The 17,376-nt window shown below is 39.9% G+C and overlaps 2 protein-coding genes across 2 annotated transcripts in view; both read right to left on the reverse strand.

Moving 5' to 3' along the window:
* The window catches only part of LOC117527148 ((E3-independent) E2 ubiquitin-conjugating enzyme UBE2O), a 99,041-nt gene extending 91,055 nt beyond the window's left edge, over positions 1-7,986 (reverse strand). The window contains exon 1 of the mRNA XM_034189338.1: positions 7,370-7,986. Within this exon, the coding sequence (XP_034045229.1) occupies positions 7,370-7,774 (405 nt within the window). The 5' untranslated portion in view covers positions 7,775-7,986. The remainder of the gene's footprint in view (positions 1-7,369) is intronic.
* Positions 7,987-13,226: 5,240 nt separating this feature from the next.
* The window catches only part of LOC117525529 (inactive rhomboid protein 2-like), a 55,993-nt gene continuing 51,843 nt past the window's right edge, over positions 13,227-17,376 (reverse strand). Inside the window, exons 17-18 of the mRNA XM_034187390.1 lie at positions 16,673-16,826; positions 13,227-15,776 (exon numbers count right to left, since the gene is read on the reverse strand). Of these exons, the coding sequence (XP_034043281.1) occupies positions 15,345-15,776; positions 16,673-16,826 (586 nt within the window). The 3' untranslated portion in view covers positions 13,227-15,344. The remainder of the gene's footprint in view (positions 15,777-16,672; positions 16,827-17,376) is intronic.

Genomic DNA, 17,376 nt, shown 5'->3' on the forward strand with positions numbered 1-17,376 from the left:
AAATTGAAGTAAGTGGGTATAGAAAAATGGATGGATGCTATTTGAAAGCATGTGCTGTATTTTTCGTAGTATAAGTCATGGGTTTTGTTAACTTATTTGGGAGGTCCTGCGACTTATCATTTGGTATGACATATAATGAAAAATCACACATTCATAATCATCATTATGAATTATTATTATAAATAATAATTGGGTGGCATACTAGATGAGTTGTTGGCACTGTTGTCTCACAGCAACAAGGGTGTGGGATCACTTCCCACCTGGTCCTTTCTGTGTGTAGTTTGGATGTTCTCTCTGTGTTTGCATGGGTTTTCTCCAGGTACTCCGGCTTCATCCCACTCCCAAAGACATGCAGGTTAGGTGAGTTGGTGACTCTAAATTGACCACAGGTGTGTGTGCGCGAGTGTGAATGAGTATGTCTGTCTGTATGTGGCCCTGCGATAGACTGGCTCCCTTCCCAGGGAGTCCCCCCCCCCCATGACCCTTGATTGGAGTAAGTTGGTGTAGAAAATGAATAAACAACAATTTATAGAGAATGTTTTCAGGAATCAAAGGACAAACCAAAATAAAAAATGGCAAATGGAATACATTTAAATTGCACTTTTCCATCTGAATCAGAAGCTTAAAGGACTTTACATTGACGGCTCCCATTCACACACACACACACTGATGTCACGGTGCTCTAAACACTAACTCACTCTAACAACAAAAGAATAAATGGCAATAATAAAAAGCAAACTACAACAACGCACAAAAACTGAAATTAATTAACTGATAATACAGAAAAAAAATATGTGACTTATACTTCAGTGCGAGCACTTTGTCAGAGACCTTCTGATGAATGTGACGAAAATGTGTTTATGTGTGGCTTTTATTTAGGCTTTAGTCTGTTTAGAAATATTATATAAAACTCATTCTGAACCGTTTTAATCACTGGTGCAGGACAAAGCAAATAACTTAGAGGTCTGAGAGAGGTTATAAATTTATGTTCAAATTCCACAGAAACATCTTCCTGAAGACAGGCACCTTCACATGTTGCAGAGAACAGTCAGTCATTTATTGGGCTGTACAGTTTGAAACCACAACAGATCCTGCTGATTTTGCAGCAAACACACTTGAAAAACCCAAAGTTTAAATACACAGCCAGCTGGGAACAACAAGAATACCACAGAATTAAATCCATACACCGAATCCTTTGGGTCTGTGGACTTATGACACAGCAAAACAGGCACAATGCGTAAAAATCAGTGTCATTGTTCAACAAACAAACAACACTCAGCCACTATTCTGACAGAAACATGAATAACACCCTGACCAGAACGTTACTCATTTAGCTCACAGGACAATGCAACCAGGCAGTGGGTCCTAATAAGAGCTTCTTCTGGATACATGTACTGTATCTACAACATCCATTCATGAACCCTCTGACCTCTTTCTATGAAGCCAAGTAGAACATCAATCACAGCAGGATTCCTGCGTCTTTAAATATTATTCATTATTATCACTTTACTGGGGCGTTGCTGGGTCGGTATCGTAGATTTACATCAACGCTACCTGGCTATTCCCGCCCGCTGTGCGTAAACTAATGACGTCATAGCGCGCAGCCCAATAACTGTCTGCAGAGAGGGGGGGAAAAAAAAATGTCTGCAGAGGAAAAGGTGAAAAGTGTGTTTTGGTCCCAGTATGGCTATTCTGGATGATTTTCTCATCGATAGTACGACAATGAACAGCAGCTAAAGCAGCCAGCTTGATGAGGACGCACTGCCGAATTTGGAGAGCAGCGCGCGCGCCAGCCGACATAACAAAAGTTAAGTGAGCCTACTTTTTATGTACGCGTTACGTGTTGTGTATCTCAGTAAAAACTGATGATAATGCAAGTAACATGCTGTTGTCGTGCGGTATGCATTTTCAGAAGCCCGACGTTCACGCCCAGTCACCCAAAATGACAGATATTCGCCCAAGTTAGACAAGGGCGAATATCTGTCATTTTGGGTGACTGGGTGTGAACGTTGGGCCTCTGAAAATGCATACCGCCCTCCAAAAGCATGTTATTGTATTATTACTGGTTGTGGAAAGAGCAATAATGGCACGATTTTGCTCCAGACATACCTGTTAAGTGTTGCACATAGATCCTCTCCTCTTTTACCAAAAGAATCATCCTGACAATTACACACTTCACTGCTGGCATGCCCAATTGGTCGATCACTGGCTGAGTTCCAGTTACTCGCATTTAAAAAAAAAAAAAAAATCTGTCACTGGTCTCGAGGATTTATTGCTGCTATAACAGACTGATGCAGCAGGTGGCAGCAATGCACCAACAAGGATGCCGGCTACCGTTAAACGCTAAATGTTAAATGGATAAGAAATGGAAAAACTATCATTTTAAACCTGGATTATTTTTTAATTGAATCGAGTGACCAATCCATCTGTCTTATCTGCAATGTAAATGTGGCTTCACTGAAGAAAGGGAATTTGGAGCAGCATTTCAGATGATTCACAAGAAATACGATGCTAACTTCTAATACTAACCCGGCTAAATCCCCTCTGCTCGGCTGAAAAGTCCAGGAATTGAAAAGTCAGTGAGCAGCACAACAGTCCATAAATATGAAGAGTGATGAATGTGGCGAACAAGATTGCAGTGTTCTGTTCGGGCCAGGAGTCTGAGGACATTTATTCTGTTCAGAGCTGGAGGAGACACAGACGGCTCAGCAGAGGTAAATTTCTGGAATGGTCTTCACTGAGACACTGAGCTCAAATTCAGAGCAACACCTGACATGAATGTCCAAATCTGCAATCTAATGCAGACCGAGAGTGCCTGCTTACAGCTGCACTCAGCTCCTACTGTCCAGACTATGAGAGACCAGCTTCCTCCTCTCTATGCCAGAAGTCCCACTAAGGTAGGGAATAACTTTTCCAACTTGAGGCCAGTCCTAGGCCTACTTGTGCTTATTCTTTTCCACCATGCACATTTACTTCAATGATGCATTATTATTGTTAAAACCTGCCAGAAAATTGTGTTATTGTATTGGTGCATGATATATTGCGGCTACGCTGTGGATTTCAATATGGCTTGGTAAATCTCGATACACTGTCAACTTTAAAAGTAGATCTCTGTTCAAAAAAGGTTGGGCACCCCTGCTTTACTGTATACCAACACTAAAATGTTGTGGGTTCTCACCCACATCTGGCAGAACCCAAGATTTCAGCTCTGATTATGCAGTAGTTTTTATAATGTTTCTTCCAATAATTTTGCAGACCCACCCACTCAATGACTCTGCTGAACCTATCCTGGCCTGGTTTATCACAGGGAAAATACATGCCTTAAAATCAGACATTTTAACATAAGTACGACATTTTCCGGAGTTTAAATCTTGATTTTTGTTTTTAAACTAGTGTGGGAGGTCCTGCAGTTTATACTCCAATGAGACTTGTATACAGAAAAATCACATTCATTATTATTATGACTATAACATCGGACTTTCCTAGGAATCAAAGCACTAAACAAAATAAAAGAAAAAATAAAAAGTACAATACAACAATGTACAAAAACCCAAATTAAAAACCCAATAATACATAAAATGGTGAGACATACTCTCGTGTGACTTCACACTCTGGAAAATACAGTAAGTCCCCATCCAACTGTCATATGAGGAATAAATAGCACTAACCAAAATCCTCCTATTGCTACTAATGCTAGTATTACTGTTTACAGTAACAGCTTCTTTCCATGTTAGTTGCATTGATCTTTTCCTTCTTCAAAGAAGGGATGTATAGACCATATGCGCACAGAAAGAGATTGGTCTGTTACAACGGTAAAAATTATAGTATCGACAGTAGTCCAAGGCAGTGTTTCTCAAACTGGTCCTGAAGTACCAGCTGACCTCCACAGTATCCATTTCTCGCTGCTCGGCCACAAGCTGATTAGCTCATTGAAGGTGTGCAGCCAATCAAGTAGACACCTAAATGAGCTAATCAACTTATGGCCAAGCAGGGAAAGATGGATCATGTAGAGGTCAAGTGGTACTACAAGAGTGGGTTGACAAAACCACAGGTGTTGTTGGGGGAGGGAGGACCCTGCTCTAGCTTGTCTCCAAAGTTCAGACGCAAGTATTGCACTTACCTTACCTATAAGTATTAAATAGTTTTTGATAAAGAGTGTGACACACTGAAAAAATATCTTGTGCAACACCCCTTGATCTTTAAAAGGGAGCGATTTTTGGTGAACCATCAAACGGTCTTATGACATTATCTTGATTAATTCATGATTTATTGACTATTCTCACCTGTTTTTATTTTTTATGGAATCATACTGGACTGTAAACCTCAAGTAATTAGGGTTTTCTCTCAATGTAAACCTCTTCATTTCTTCACAATTAAAAAGAAGTTCCTTCGACTGCTCCCTTGTTTTGTCCTCCCCACTTGGGTCGCCACAGCAGATCCAAGGTTGATCTGCATGTTGATTTAGCACAAGTTTTATGCCGGATGCCCTTCCTGACGCAACTCCACATTGCATGGAAAAATGAAGCAGGGGTGGGGTTTGAACCGGGAACCTTCCGCACTGAAACCAAGAGTACTAACCACTTGGCCACCACCTAAAATATACAGTCTTTTATTTTCTGCCTCGCTGCAAAGTAGAAGACAGTTATTCATTCAAAAGTGATGCGTTAACAATAGACAGTACTCTCACAACACAGGTCATGTCGAGGTCATCACCTGCTGTCTGTTGCAACACCTCTAAAACACAAAGAGCAATTTCAATCCAACTGGAGACAAACTTAATGGGCTGGTCTCTCACAACACACTTCATGTCAAGGTCACAGGACAAAGGTCAAAAATAAATCAGAGGTCAACGTCTAATGACAGCAAGGACATCTTCAGGATTCAAAGAGCAGTTTAAACTTTGTGGATAAACTCAGTGGGCAGTCCACTCACAACATAGGTCATGTCAAGATCATAAGTCAAAGGTGAAATGAGAGGTCATCACTTAGTGTCTGCAGTGATATCTTCAAAACACAAACAGCAGTTTCAGACATGAATGAGGTCACGATGATGACACACAAGACAAAGTTGAAAAATTAGGTGGTGGTGAGGCACTGCTATTGTCTGGATTTGCATTTATTTTTTAATTTATCCAGGTTAGTCCCACTGAGATCAAGATCTCTTTTACAAGGGAGACCTGGACAATTATACAGTTTCCAATCCACCTAACCTTCATATCTCTGGATGTGGGAGGAAGCTGGAGCACCTGGAGGGAAACCCACCCAAACACAGGGAGAACATACAAACTCCACAAAGAAAGGACACATGAGTTTTTTAGTAAACAAATGAGTTTTTTAGTAAACATATTTCAAGTTTTTGTTTTGTTTTTTTTTTAATTAACATATAACAATGAAACAAGCAGCTGTGGGGGAGGTGATGGTCTAGTGGTTAAGGCGTTGGGCTTGAGACCAGAAGATCCTCAGTTTAAATCCCCACCTAACTGGAAAAATCACTCAGGGCCCTTGGGCAAGGTCTTTAATCCCCTATTGCTCCCGGTGTGTAGTGAGCGCCCTGACATCGGGGTGAATTGTAAAGCGCTTTGAGCATCTGATATAGATGGAAAAGTGCTATATAAATGCAGTCCATTTACCATTTAGCTGTGGTCTTGGTGGCCAAATGTCCTAGGCTATGGATATCAAAGAAACTGTGAAGCTCATTTGAAGCTATACACCTGTTCCAAATTTCCATGATAAACACGGCGATGACATTCCATGCAGTTTGCAAATCAGAAATACTCCAAAATTGAACCTGTACATTGGAACTGTGCTACTACTGTTCAAGACTCCGCAAAGTGTGCAAAGCCCTGGAATGGAAGCACAGGTATTGTTCAAATTTCTAAACATTTTATGTACGTCACAACAATTAAACCCTGACACTTACCTTAATCTCAACTCAAAACCAAATAAAATAATATGCAAAGAGAATTTTGTGGGTTCGCATACCACCTGGTCCTTTCTGTGTGGAATTTGCATGTTCTCTCCATGTTTGCGTGAATTTCCTCAGGGTGTTCCCACTTCCTCCCACTTCCAAAGACATGTAGTTTAGGTGAACTGGTGACTTAAATGTGTGTGTGTGCACACGCGCACGAGTGTGAATGTGTTCGTCTGATAATATGTGGCCCTGTGACAGACTGGCATCCTGTCCAGGTTGTACCCTGCCTCACACACTACAAATACTGGAATAGGCTCCAGCCCACTCCCCCACTGATTGGAACCTCATTCAGACACTGGAACAATGCAATGCCTGTCCAGAAATGGTGGTCAAATTCAGGAATCCCCCCCAAAAAAAGACAATTTTACCCCCCTGGTTTGCAATCTCTTCAGAATAATAAGAAGATTATTGCATGAAAATAAGCCCAGACTTGTTCAGGCAGCAGACATGTATATGGTAGGTTACACAAGCAAAACTAAAGTTGCTTTTTGGACTGGTGCATCAAAGTTCATCAAATAAATGAGTTCACCCTCATTATATGTGCTTTTATTATAGAGACACATGATATACTGGAATTCTTTTTGGGTTAATATATTAAAGTGGATCGGACTTCTTTATCCGTTAATGCCCTCACGGCATTCACAGGGCACATCTGCTTTTCCAAAGCCACACAGAAATTCAGGTGACTCATAACATGATTTACAGAAACAGTGTAGTTTAAAAATAAGATGTAAAGTTGTAATTTATTTATTCAAACCAAGAACCACACAGATCCATGATAGAATTAGGATACTACCTGGATTTTCAGGGATACAGTAAATAACATTCGTGGCAACACTCAATGAATCTGATGGCGGTTCTATTGTCTGCCAGCAAGCACACGACAGTTCAGACTGGTTTAAAAGAGGATGCAAATGTGTTCTTAAAGGACTTGAGGCCTTATAGAAATAATATTTGTTCTGTCAAGTAAAGCTTTTTACAATATACGCTAGGTCACACCCATCTGAGGAGCTACACTGAGTCAGGGATGAGCTAATCAATAGACTTATAGAGGACCTGCACCTGTCAAAGGTGTCCTAATGAGAGACTCGGGTCTGAATATGACAGCTGCTCTGTGACACTCGTAATTTTACAGACTACACCGGGTGCAACAACCTCGTTGAACCTGTCAGTCCCAGCACAGAGAAATGAGGCTACAAGCTAAACCGCTAACTAGCATGCTAGCCAGCTAGCGAGCTAGGTCATGCGTTTGAGACAGATGGCTTAACCGAGAACATCTGATCCTCAACTGGCCGGCAAAGTCACCAAAAACTCTAAAAATAACCTGACAATTAAGATTTATAAAAGGGAGTCTGAGGGAGTGAGTGTTTAAGGAAGCAGCGGCCACTCGCTGAGGTACCTTTGTCTCCCGGATGTCTTGTTTGCCTCCTTCGGGGTACCATTGGACTCGGACAAACCCTCTCCCCAGAGGCTGACTCGGGCTGTCCGCTGCGCTCTCGGTGTCCGATCCACCAGGCAACAATCCTCCAACTCCGCCTCCCCCTCCTCCGGTACCGCCACCTCCTCCTCCGCCGTCGTCGAGCTCCGAGTCTGAATTAAAATCCTCCTCGCCGTGTATCATGCGTACGAGGCCAAACCGAACCGAGCCGCGATACCGCCCGGAGACCAGGTCGTGGGAGAAGAGCAGCCGCTGGGAGCCGTCCGCCGTGGGAGAGAGCGCCATGGAAGGAGGCTCGGAGCCCGGGCTAGCTGCGGGAGAAAGGGTCGGAGTCGGAGATGCTGCCGCTGCTACGGGTTCCGCCATCGCTGCTGTTGTCAGTGAGTGATGTTAAAAGTGCGAGGATGACGGCGGGCGGAAAAAAACACAGACACAAAAACTGCAAGGAAGAAACTGCACGTGTGTGCGTAATTACGCACACATACGTAGAGACGCTACGTCACACAGACTTTTCAAACCTTGTGTCGAAGTTTGAAACGAGGTTTGTGTATTATGAAGCAGGTTTTGTAACGAATGACACGTAATTTAAAACGGTAAATGTATAAATAAATAATTATTCGACCTGAACCCGAATACTGTAATACTTTTTACTTTATATTATAATGTATTTAAAATATTTTATAGTGTTGTTTTTGGTTACAAGAGAGGAAGCCGGCTCCCTCTAGTGGCACTGGGATGCAGTGGCACATCAGCGACAACCACCGTGGAGCTGATTTACATTTTTATTAGTAAAACAGCCGAAGTGTTACCATATGCGTGTTGCTCAATCAGTGTGTTTATGCTCTTAAGTTTATGACATAATTTTGAATTTGTGTGTGTGTGTCCCTCAGATTGATCAATAAACTTACTGATCAATAATCAGACAAAAACACAATAAGTGCAAAATCTTGCCCAATTAGACGAAAACAAGGCCACAGACAAAAAAATACAAGTTCACAAGTCATTTTTATTACAAAAAAGATAGACAAGCTATATTGCTATTAATATAAAATTGTCAAAAGTGTTTAAAATAATGCTGCAGTACACAAAACATGGGTGGTGGCCAAGTGGTTAGTGCGCTTAGTTTTAATGCGGAAGGTTTCTGGTTCAGTCCCAGCCCTGCACCATCCCTCCATGAAATGTGGAGTTGCATCTGGTGTAAAACTTATGCCAAATCAACATGCAGATCCACCTTGGGTCTCCTGGTGACCCTGAGTGAAAACAAGGGGACTTACTACACAAAATGATCAATTTTAAATGTCAAATAGTTAATTAGTTAATTTTCAAGGTCAAAGTCCTGTTTGAAGTGGCTTCTCCTGAGCTAAATTAGATGTGAACTAATGTCAGGAGTATGCATTTAGTTTATTCACTTGACTCAAAGTTGTTTTTTTGTTGTTGTTGTTTTTTGGGGGTTTTTTTGTGGCGTTGTGGGGGGGCAACTTTTCCTGTTTCTGAATTCTTTTTCAGATCATTTTCACAGAGCATTTGTTATCTTTGCTATCCACAATTTGTCATTATTTTTTGGTACTTGGTTTTGACTGATAACTGGAAGACAGACAAACAGACATAAAATTGGAACCTCCATCCAGTTTTGGTGGTGTTCGTGAATCCACAACAGAAAAATGAGAGCGACTGAGACACTTTTGATTGAGATATAATGCAAAATTTTCACCAAATGGGCTTTTCAATATTAAATTCAAATGTCCACAAACCCACAATCCGGATCAGATCCAGATCAAAATTTGTCAGGCGATAGTGAGTGACACTCTGCACCTCACTTTCAAATATGTGTGATTGGGGCACGTTTGATTAAGATATAATGTAAAACATACATTAAATGGGATTTTCAGTGTTAAATTTAAATGGCCACAAAATCTGAAATCTGGATCAGATCCAGATCAAACTTTGTCAGTCGATAAATGATACCATCCTACATAATGCTCTCAAATATGAAAGAAATTTGATCTTTTTTGACAGTTGTGAATTTTTAAAAATTCATTCAAATGTTAAAGGGATTTCTCCAGTTTTCCAAGATTTGTCCTGACTCTGACTTTTGACCTATGACCTTGAAAATGTAATCACTTCTTGTCTATCATTTTATGAATCCTCTGTAAAATTCCCCTTACCAAAAAGTAGTATATGCAAGTATGTTTCAAGTATACTTCTAGTTTACCTTTTATATACTTATCAGTCTCTATTTTTTGGTAAGGGTCTGCTTATATGAAAAACTGAATTCCAGGCTGTTCACAAACAAACACACAAACAACTTTGTTATCAGAGGTAAATATATTGAAAATGTATCAATTAAGAGCAACTTAAAATGTATAAAATCATGTTGTTTATCATTTGGAGACATGATAATGCTAAATCAACAGTAAACATTAAATTACTGAACAAATCAGGAAACTAATCAGATGATGCTTCAATCTCTTAAGTCAGCATCATCATGAGTGCAACATGTGTTTCTGACAATGTGTCATCTACTATATGTAATATGTATCTGTGCTAAAAATTTTGTCAAAATCCATGAAGTAGTTTTAATGTAATCCTTCAAAGCGTATATATGTAAAGGGAAATCTTGATCCAGAATCTGGATTCGAATCCAGATCACCTCCAAAATTTAATGGAGTCTTCCATGGCCAAATATGCATCTGTGGTGAAAATGCAGTGAGAATCCATGAAATACTTTTGTCATAATCCTTCAAAGTCTATATGTGAATCTTGATCCAGAATTCAGATCTGGATCCGGATCCGGATCACCTGCAAAATTCAGTGGAGTCTTCCATGTCGTAATACCTATTTGTGGTGAAAATTTGGTGAGAATCCGTCAATCCTTCAAAGCATATATAATTTGAAACTTGATCCAGAATCCAGATCTGGATCCAGATCATCTCCAAATTTTAATGGAGTCTTCCATGGCCTAATATGTATCTGTGTTGAAAATTTTGTCAAAATCCATGAAATAGTTTTGACGTAATGCTTCAAAGCCTGTATAATATGAATCTTGATCCAGAATCCAGATCTGGATCTGGATCACCTCCAAAATTCAGTGGAGTCTTCCATGCCTTAATAGCTATCTGTGTTGAAATTTGGTGAGAATCCATGAAGTAATTTTATGTAATACTTTAAACTTTTAAAGCATATATAATTTGAAACTTGATCCAGATCACCTCCAAATTTTGTTTCGCTTGTTTTTCGTCTCTCCTGTTTTTTGACCTTCTCAATGCAGCGTGCAGAGCACTAACGACTTTTCCAACGGTTTACCTGCTGCTGTCATGTGACTGTCCAGAAAACAAATAGTCTTAAACAAATAAAAATCATTTTAAAAAGTGACGCCATCACCACGTTTTCAGAATCTGTCTGATTGATGGACTGGAGGTTATGTCAAGAGTGAACATATTTCAATCAATCAATCAATCAATTTTTTTATATAGCGCCAAATCACAACAAACAGTTGCCCCAAGGCGCTTGCTTTATATTGTAAGGCAAGGCCATACAATAATTATATAAAACCCCAACGGTCAAAACGACCCCCTGTGAGCAAGCACTTGGCTACAGTGGGAAGGAAAAACTCCCTTTTAACAGGAAGAAACCTCCAGCAGAACCAGGCTCGGGGAGGGGCAGTCTTCTGCTGGGACTGGTTGGGGCTGAGGGAGAGAACCAGGAAAAAGACATGCTGTGGAGGGGAGCAGAGATCGATCACTAATGATTAAATGCAGAGTGGTGCATACAGAGCAAAAAGAGAAAGAAACAGTGCATCATGGGAACCCCCCAGCAGTCTACGTCTATAGCAGCATAACTAAGGGATGGTTTAGGGTCACCTGATCCAGCCCTAACTATAAGCTTTAGCAAAAAGGAAAGTTTTAAGCCTAATCTTAAAAGTAGAGAGGGTGTCTGTCTCCCTGATCTGAATTGGGAGCTGGTTCCACAGGAGAGGAGCCTGAAAGCTGAAGGCTCTGCCTCCCATTCTACTCTTACAAACCCTAGGAACTACAAGTAAAATGTGAAAATGTTCTGAAACAGTCTTCACAGTACAAAATGTTGCCATAAGATCACTTTATCCGTTAGTGACAGCTCGTTAGACTCTGTAGCTGTTAACTAGTTGGGGTTATCGGTCATCATTCAGATGGCGCTGCTGTTGTAAATCTGTGGAAGTCACAGGTTCATGTTAAAAATCCAGCCCTTGATCCTCTGGGTGTGGGACTCTGGCACCATTTTCAGAACTTCATGTCTAAGCACCCCTTGTGATCCATTTTCTCTTTGATTGATCATCTCCCATCATGCAGCAGTAAACGTGTTATAGCTTCTTGGAGTTTACAGAAGCTGAATCATTTTGATTAATTTGTCCATTATGTAGATGTTATGGTGTCATTCACTTTGATCGAGTGGGTTTTCCAAACTTTATGATGTAAGACAAAGCAAAAGAACTCAAACAGGACTAAATGCACCTACAGTGAACACGTGCATGTGCTGAGATCGATATTTGAGCCATTGTGGAGCCTTGTTTATAATGATAAAAGAATGACTTGGATTTATAGAGCACTTTTCAAGACACCCAAAGAGCTTTACAAGGAAAGTTTACATCACACGTATGTCATGCTTAGTTCATGTTACTGGATAACAAATGTCACGTCATAGAATCCAATGGACGCTGATCTTCTTTGACCTTTACTTTGGAGACAAAGCATTCAACAGTCACTAATTTATTAATCCTATTAGCACAACCAATAATTTGCACTTTTGTACCAAAATTGAAGCAACTTTAACTTTTGACCCCTGTACAAACTGATATTGACCTTTGTCACCATTCTTGCTATTTTTACCCCTTAACTCCTTAATATGCAGTCACTGATAGTCCAAACTATACCTTTTTGGAATATTTGTGATCAGACAAATAATGTGATATAGTTTGCAATATGATTGGAGCATTTTAAAATTTTTACCCCTGTGTAATTCTTCAACTGACCCCTGCCTGGCTGCCTGTTGAATATTTAGGTGGCTAACGTGCTTTTACAAAAGAGTAATGTGTAAGGAGTGTTTGTGCCAGATTTGGTGCTTGTTTCACCATTTGAAAGATACCTTTGTAAATATTCTGTTATCTGCTTCACTATGACGACGTGTTTCACATTTCTGTCCAAGCCCAACAGGAAGCACGTCTGCATTGATTTTGTCCTCATCTTAGCACTCCTTGACTTTCCGTAGGCCTCGTAGGACCACTGTGCACATCCATGTCCTGGCCGGCCACTAGACCTTCTGCCAGCAAGGGAAAGGTTCCATCCTCAAATTTTAAAATAATATAACAGGTAATTTAGATTATTGCTTTCTTTGTATGAAGCTTTTTAAATAAATGTCGGTCCATGACCCTTAACCGCAATGAGCAGGTTCAGAAAATTGAATGGATGGATGGATTGTTGAAAAAAAAAAAAAAAAAAATAGACTGATGGTTGAATTTGTAAAATCTCATTTGAAAAATTGTGTTCAAGTGATGAGGCACTGGGTTTTTTGTTGTTGAATACTCGTATGCATCATTTAATGTCCAACATTATGCTTTCTGTTCAGGTAAATATGACATGAAGCCAAACCCGGAGAAAATTATCTTCAGTAAAAACTATTTGTGACACTAAAAATTACACACAACATTGCTAAATCTGTAAAATAGTGACAGGGGAACCATGAGAACCTAACAGAATTTATTTAAACATAAATGTTTCTTGCTTGCATATACATTTACACACAAAAAGAACTACCTCGACCATGACCTGAAATTCAGTTTAAACTTTTCCATGTTTGCTCCATAGAAAGAAAATAAAATAAGTTGGTCCAAATTCAAACAGCAGTTGAAGTGTTGCAAACAGGTGTTGTGGTCAAAGAAGGCACAGTCATCCACTTTCTTAAAATAAAAAAGCATGTGGTTACCAGGCTGCCCACCTGAAGTCCAACGCTTTGAAATGAGTGGCCGCGACGATCTGAATACAGCGGTAAGAAAAAAAACAAACGTTTAACACAGAGCACAGATTGTCATTGAAAGAGGCCGAAATGAGCCTGACAAGGATGTTATGGATGATGGACCATAAAACCACCAGCTGCTGTGCTATGAGCACAAATAAGTAAATATACTCTGTTTACTCATGTCCATATTTTGGACTAAATATGAGGCAGAGTTTGAAGAAAAAAAACAAAACAAAAAAACAGCAAGAGTAAAACATCAAACTCTTGATTGATTTTGGCCAAAGCAGACAGTAAAACAGCCCTGTGCAGCATTTTACACACATGGGAAGTCTCAGGTGCCACTTTCATAAAAGTGCAGCAAAATAAAAAAGAAACCTCACACTTGCATTGATCTTAAAAATACAAACAAGACATTCATAACAAAAATACTGGGGGAAAAAAAAAAAATCTTAGGCATGACTGAAAATGAATTTAAAAATTCACCCAAAGAGCAAATATGCTGCAGAAACAACAAAAAGGCTCCAAATATTAAATCATTTTGTTACAGTGCTAAGTATTAAAGAGTACTAAAAAATATCACATCATGACGACATTACTTACAAATCTAAATTCATTTGGGTGAATTGTCCAACTGTTGACTTATTGATCACCATTTATGCATTCAGTGAAAAGTTAATCTTGACCAATTTTATCAAATTACTCTAATTTAATACACCTAAATTTAAGGTTTCAACATCTTATCAATATACTCTGAGAAAAAATGTATAAATATAGGTGCAACAACTTAAAGCAATTTTTAAAGCTGGTTCAAATTTTCACCCCCCGTCTTAGGCCTACAATGTAATTAGCATTTGGAAATGTAAAATTTGTCATTTCACAGCATATTCATACAGCGGGGTGGGGGTCTCGGAATGCTTAAAACTCACATTTATACATTTATGCAGAAATACGTGGGCTGCCTAAGATTTTTCCACAGTACAGTAACTCTGCACAGGACAAAATTATTTAGGCACCACTGTTCATTGAAAAATATTAGACATATGAATATTGACTGAGAAACTGTGTTTGTGGCAGACACTAGACATTTAATTTACTCTGAATGCCAACATGCATATAAGCAGCTTGTGAAAAGACTGGTTATTTTCAAAATGTAAAACGGCGTAGTGTGTTTAAGGCAACTAGTGGTTTGTACATAAAATATTTGCCTTAATGTTATCACACTTCCAAATGCAGGTAGACAGACAACTGACTGTTACTCCAATCTGATTAGTTTATACACAGAACTTTACAACATTAACTTGCCAAGTATGTTCACTAAAAAAAAACAAAAAAAAAACAGTGCACATAAAACCAGCTCAATGCATTTTGTTGTGGCTAAACACCGGAAAACAGCAGATTCAGTAGTGTTAAGCCTACGTTACTCAAAAGAAGTAGAAAATATGATGGCAATTCCCAGGTTGACAGTGTGGAATCAATCAGCACTTTTCAACACTGCTTTGAGGCGGATGCAAAATTAAACAGACAACTGCAGGAGACTCATTCATGTCTGGAACTTTGTTGTATTTGGCGTCTTTTACCCACATTATGACTGCCGGAAGCAGCAGTCTCCTCACCCTGCAGATGTTTTCACATCTGTCCATCCAGGCTCTCATCCTGTGATCCAGAGGACTGGTACACCCATCAGTACATTACCTTGCTGTCTTGCATACGTACCCTAGAGTATCAATGTTTAAGTGTAGTTCTACAGAAGTTAGAGATTCAGCAGGCTGAGAGGAGACAGAACTATTTCCATTCACTTAGACTCGTGTCCCCTCAAGAATTAATAACTCAATGTGATTTTTAAAGGCCGCTGAAAGAGCCCCATAATAATCACTGCAGTCATTCTCTAAGACAGTGGATCAGTAGTAGGCAAGATGGGGTCATCTGAGGCGCGTCACTCGCTTCGTGACTAGTTCACCACGTGGCCAATGTCATGGTCGATATCGTACTTTTCACAGAACTTGCTCGTGAAGGGAAGGCAGGTCAGGTGCTCGAGCCAGTGCCAGTTAATTGGATGAATGTAAAACCAAACAATGAGGGAAGCGAACAGCCCAATGTAAGCCAACAACGAGATGACGATGAGTATGCGTTTCCGGTAAGTGTCAAAAGTCCCAAACGTGACATAAGGCAAGAAGCTAAAGGACAGCAGCAACCCACTGAGAAAACCAAATATGTGGGCGATGTTGTCGATCCATGGCAGCAAGCCGCACATAAAGAGGAACAACACAATACACAGGAGTTTGAGAAAGGCCTTCCATGGTTTCTCCAGCATCTGCCAACCTTGGAACAGCTCAACAAACAGGCAAGCAAGGAGACCAAACTGAGAGCCTGCTGGACCCACCTGCAGGAAAGAAAAAATTGGAAAAATGTTATACACAATCCCTTTATTTGCTGTGGATTTTTAAAGAATTCACAAGAAGAAACCTCAAGTAGACCAGACAGTGGGTGAACATCTGCTATGGCCATACAAACAAGACCAAACAAAAACCAGGATTGACAGAACATGAAATGCCGTAAGTGTTGTAACTAAATCATATATAAAGAATTGTTTGTCACAGTGGGATACTACATAGACAACGAGATGCAGATCAGACGTAGAGTCCCTGAGAAAAAGGCTGGGTTAGTGAGTCAGTGCTGTACTGATAGCAGACCAGTCACTGGGGTTTTATCAGAGCCCAGTCTGAACAAGCTAGACCTCAGATTTTTTATTTCTTGGTGTACAGTCTTGGAAAAGAAAACAGATGTTTATGCTGGTTAGGTACCAATGAATGGGCAAAATCTCTGGTAATTAACCTATTATGTATCAGAGCACATTATGTATCAGAGCACACATCTACATCATAACCAAAGTTACCCTCATCCCGGTAGATTACTTACCACCACATAGCTTCCTGTCAGCTCGTGTTTTTTTAAACAGTGGATCTTGAGATAAACTGAGTGTGTTCACCAACTCAGCTTCTGGGGAGTGACACGTGTTTCCACTTACACTTCCAGAAGACCAATGGAAAACTACACTTGATGATAAAAGTAGGTATCAATGTAATAATTGAGCAATTAACTAAAATGATGAAAGTATCACCCCGTGTACACGTTTGCCTTGTATGTGCATATTTTGTTATTTTGGTGACCACTGCTGCTGCAATGTTGTAAATTTCCCCATGCAGAACTAATAAAGGAGTATCTTATCTGGAATACAGTGCATTACCATGCAGTGTGTCATATAATCATGCTCCTTACCTCAGCTCTGTAGGGCAGGAACAGTGCAGAAGCCAGGTTTCCAGTAATACCACTCAAGATGTAAATGATGGAGATGCGGAGCCAACCTGCTAATTTCTCCAAGTCTCTGAGTATGGTCATCTGGAAGACCACAGACACCAGGCAGTGCAGCAGCCTGCACACATGGGCCGACACTTTAAATATACGCTTTATTTCCAACAGTGTGTCCAGCATCAGCACCAACTGTACTGTGACTGTACTTGTGTGTAAACATGCCTTACAAGTAGTGGAGCCTGATGTCAAAATACTTTTTTTTTTTTTTTTTTTTGCAAATCTTAAAGAATGCCGACATGTTAGAAATCACACTACTCACTTAAAGCAAATGTTTCACAGAGTTCATTGACCCAGACAAATGAGGCTAACACTTTAATTACAAGGGGTGTCATTAAATTGATCAAAACTGTACATTAAAGTAAAAAAATAAGACGTCATCGATACACAAACACCTGAATGTACTATCAACTGGTTGATGGCTCAATTTTAACATTATGAATCAGTGGAGTTAAACTTGTTTCACTGCTGCTCTCATACAAGTTCAAAGGTCGGCCTGAGGGTCTGATGTGACTGATCATAGGAACGCTACCTTTCAAGTACATGTAAAAGTAAAACTTGTCCTGTGACGGTAGACTGAATAACACAAATGAACCCACGTCGTTTCACAATTT

Source organism: Thalassophryne amazonica, chromosome 15 (genome assembly GCF_902500255.1).
Source record: "Thalassophryne amazonica chromosome 15, fThaAma1.1, whole genome shotgun sequence".
NCBI classification, from domain to species: domain Eukaryota; kingdom Metazoa; phylum Chordata; class Actinopteri; order Batrachoidiformes; family Batrachoididae; genus Thalassophryne; species Thalassophryne amazonica.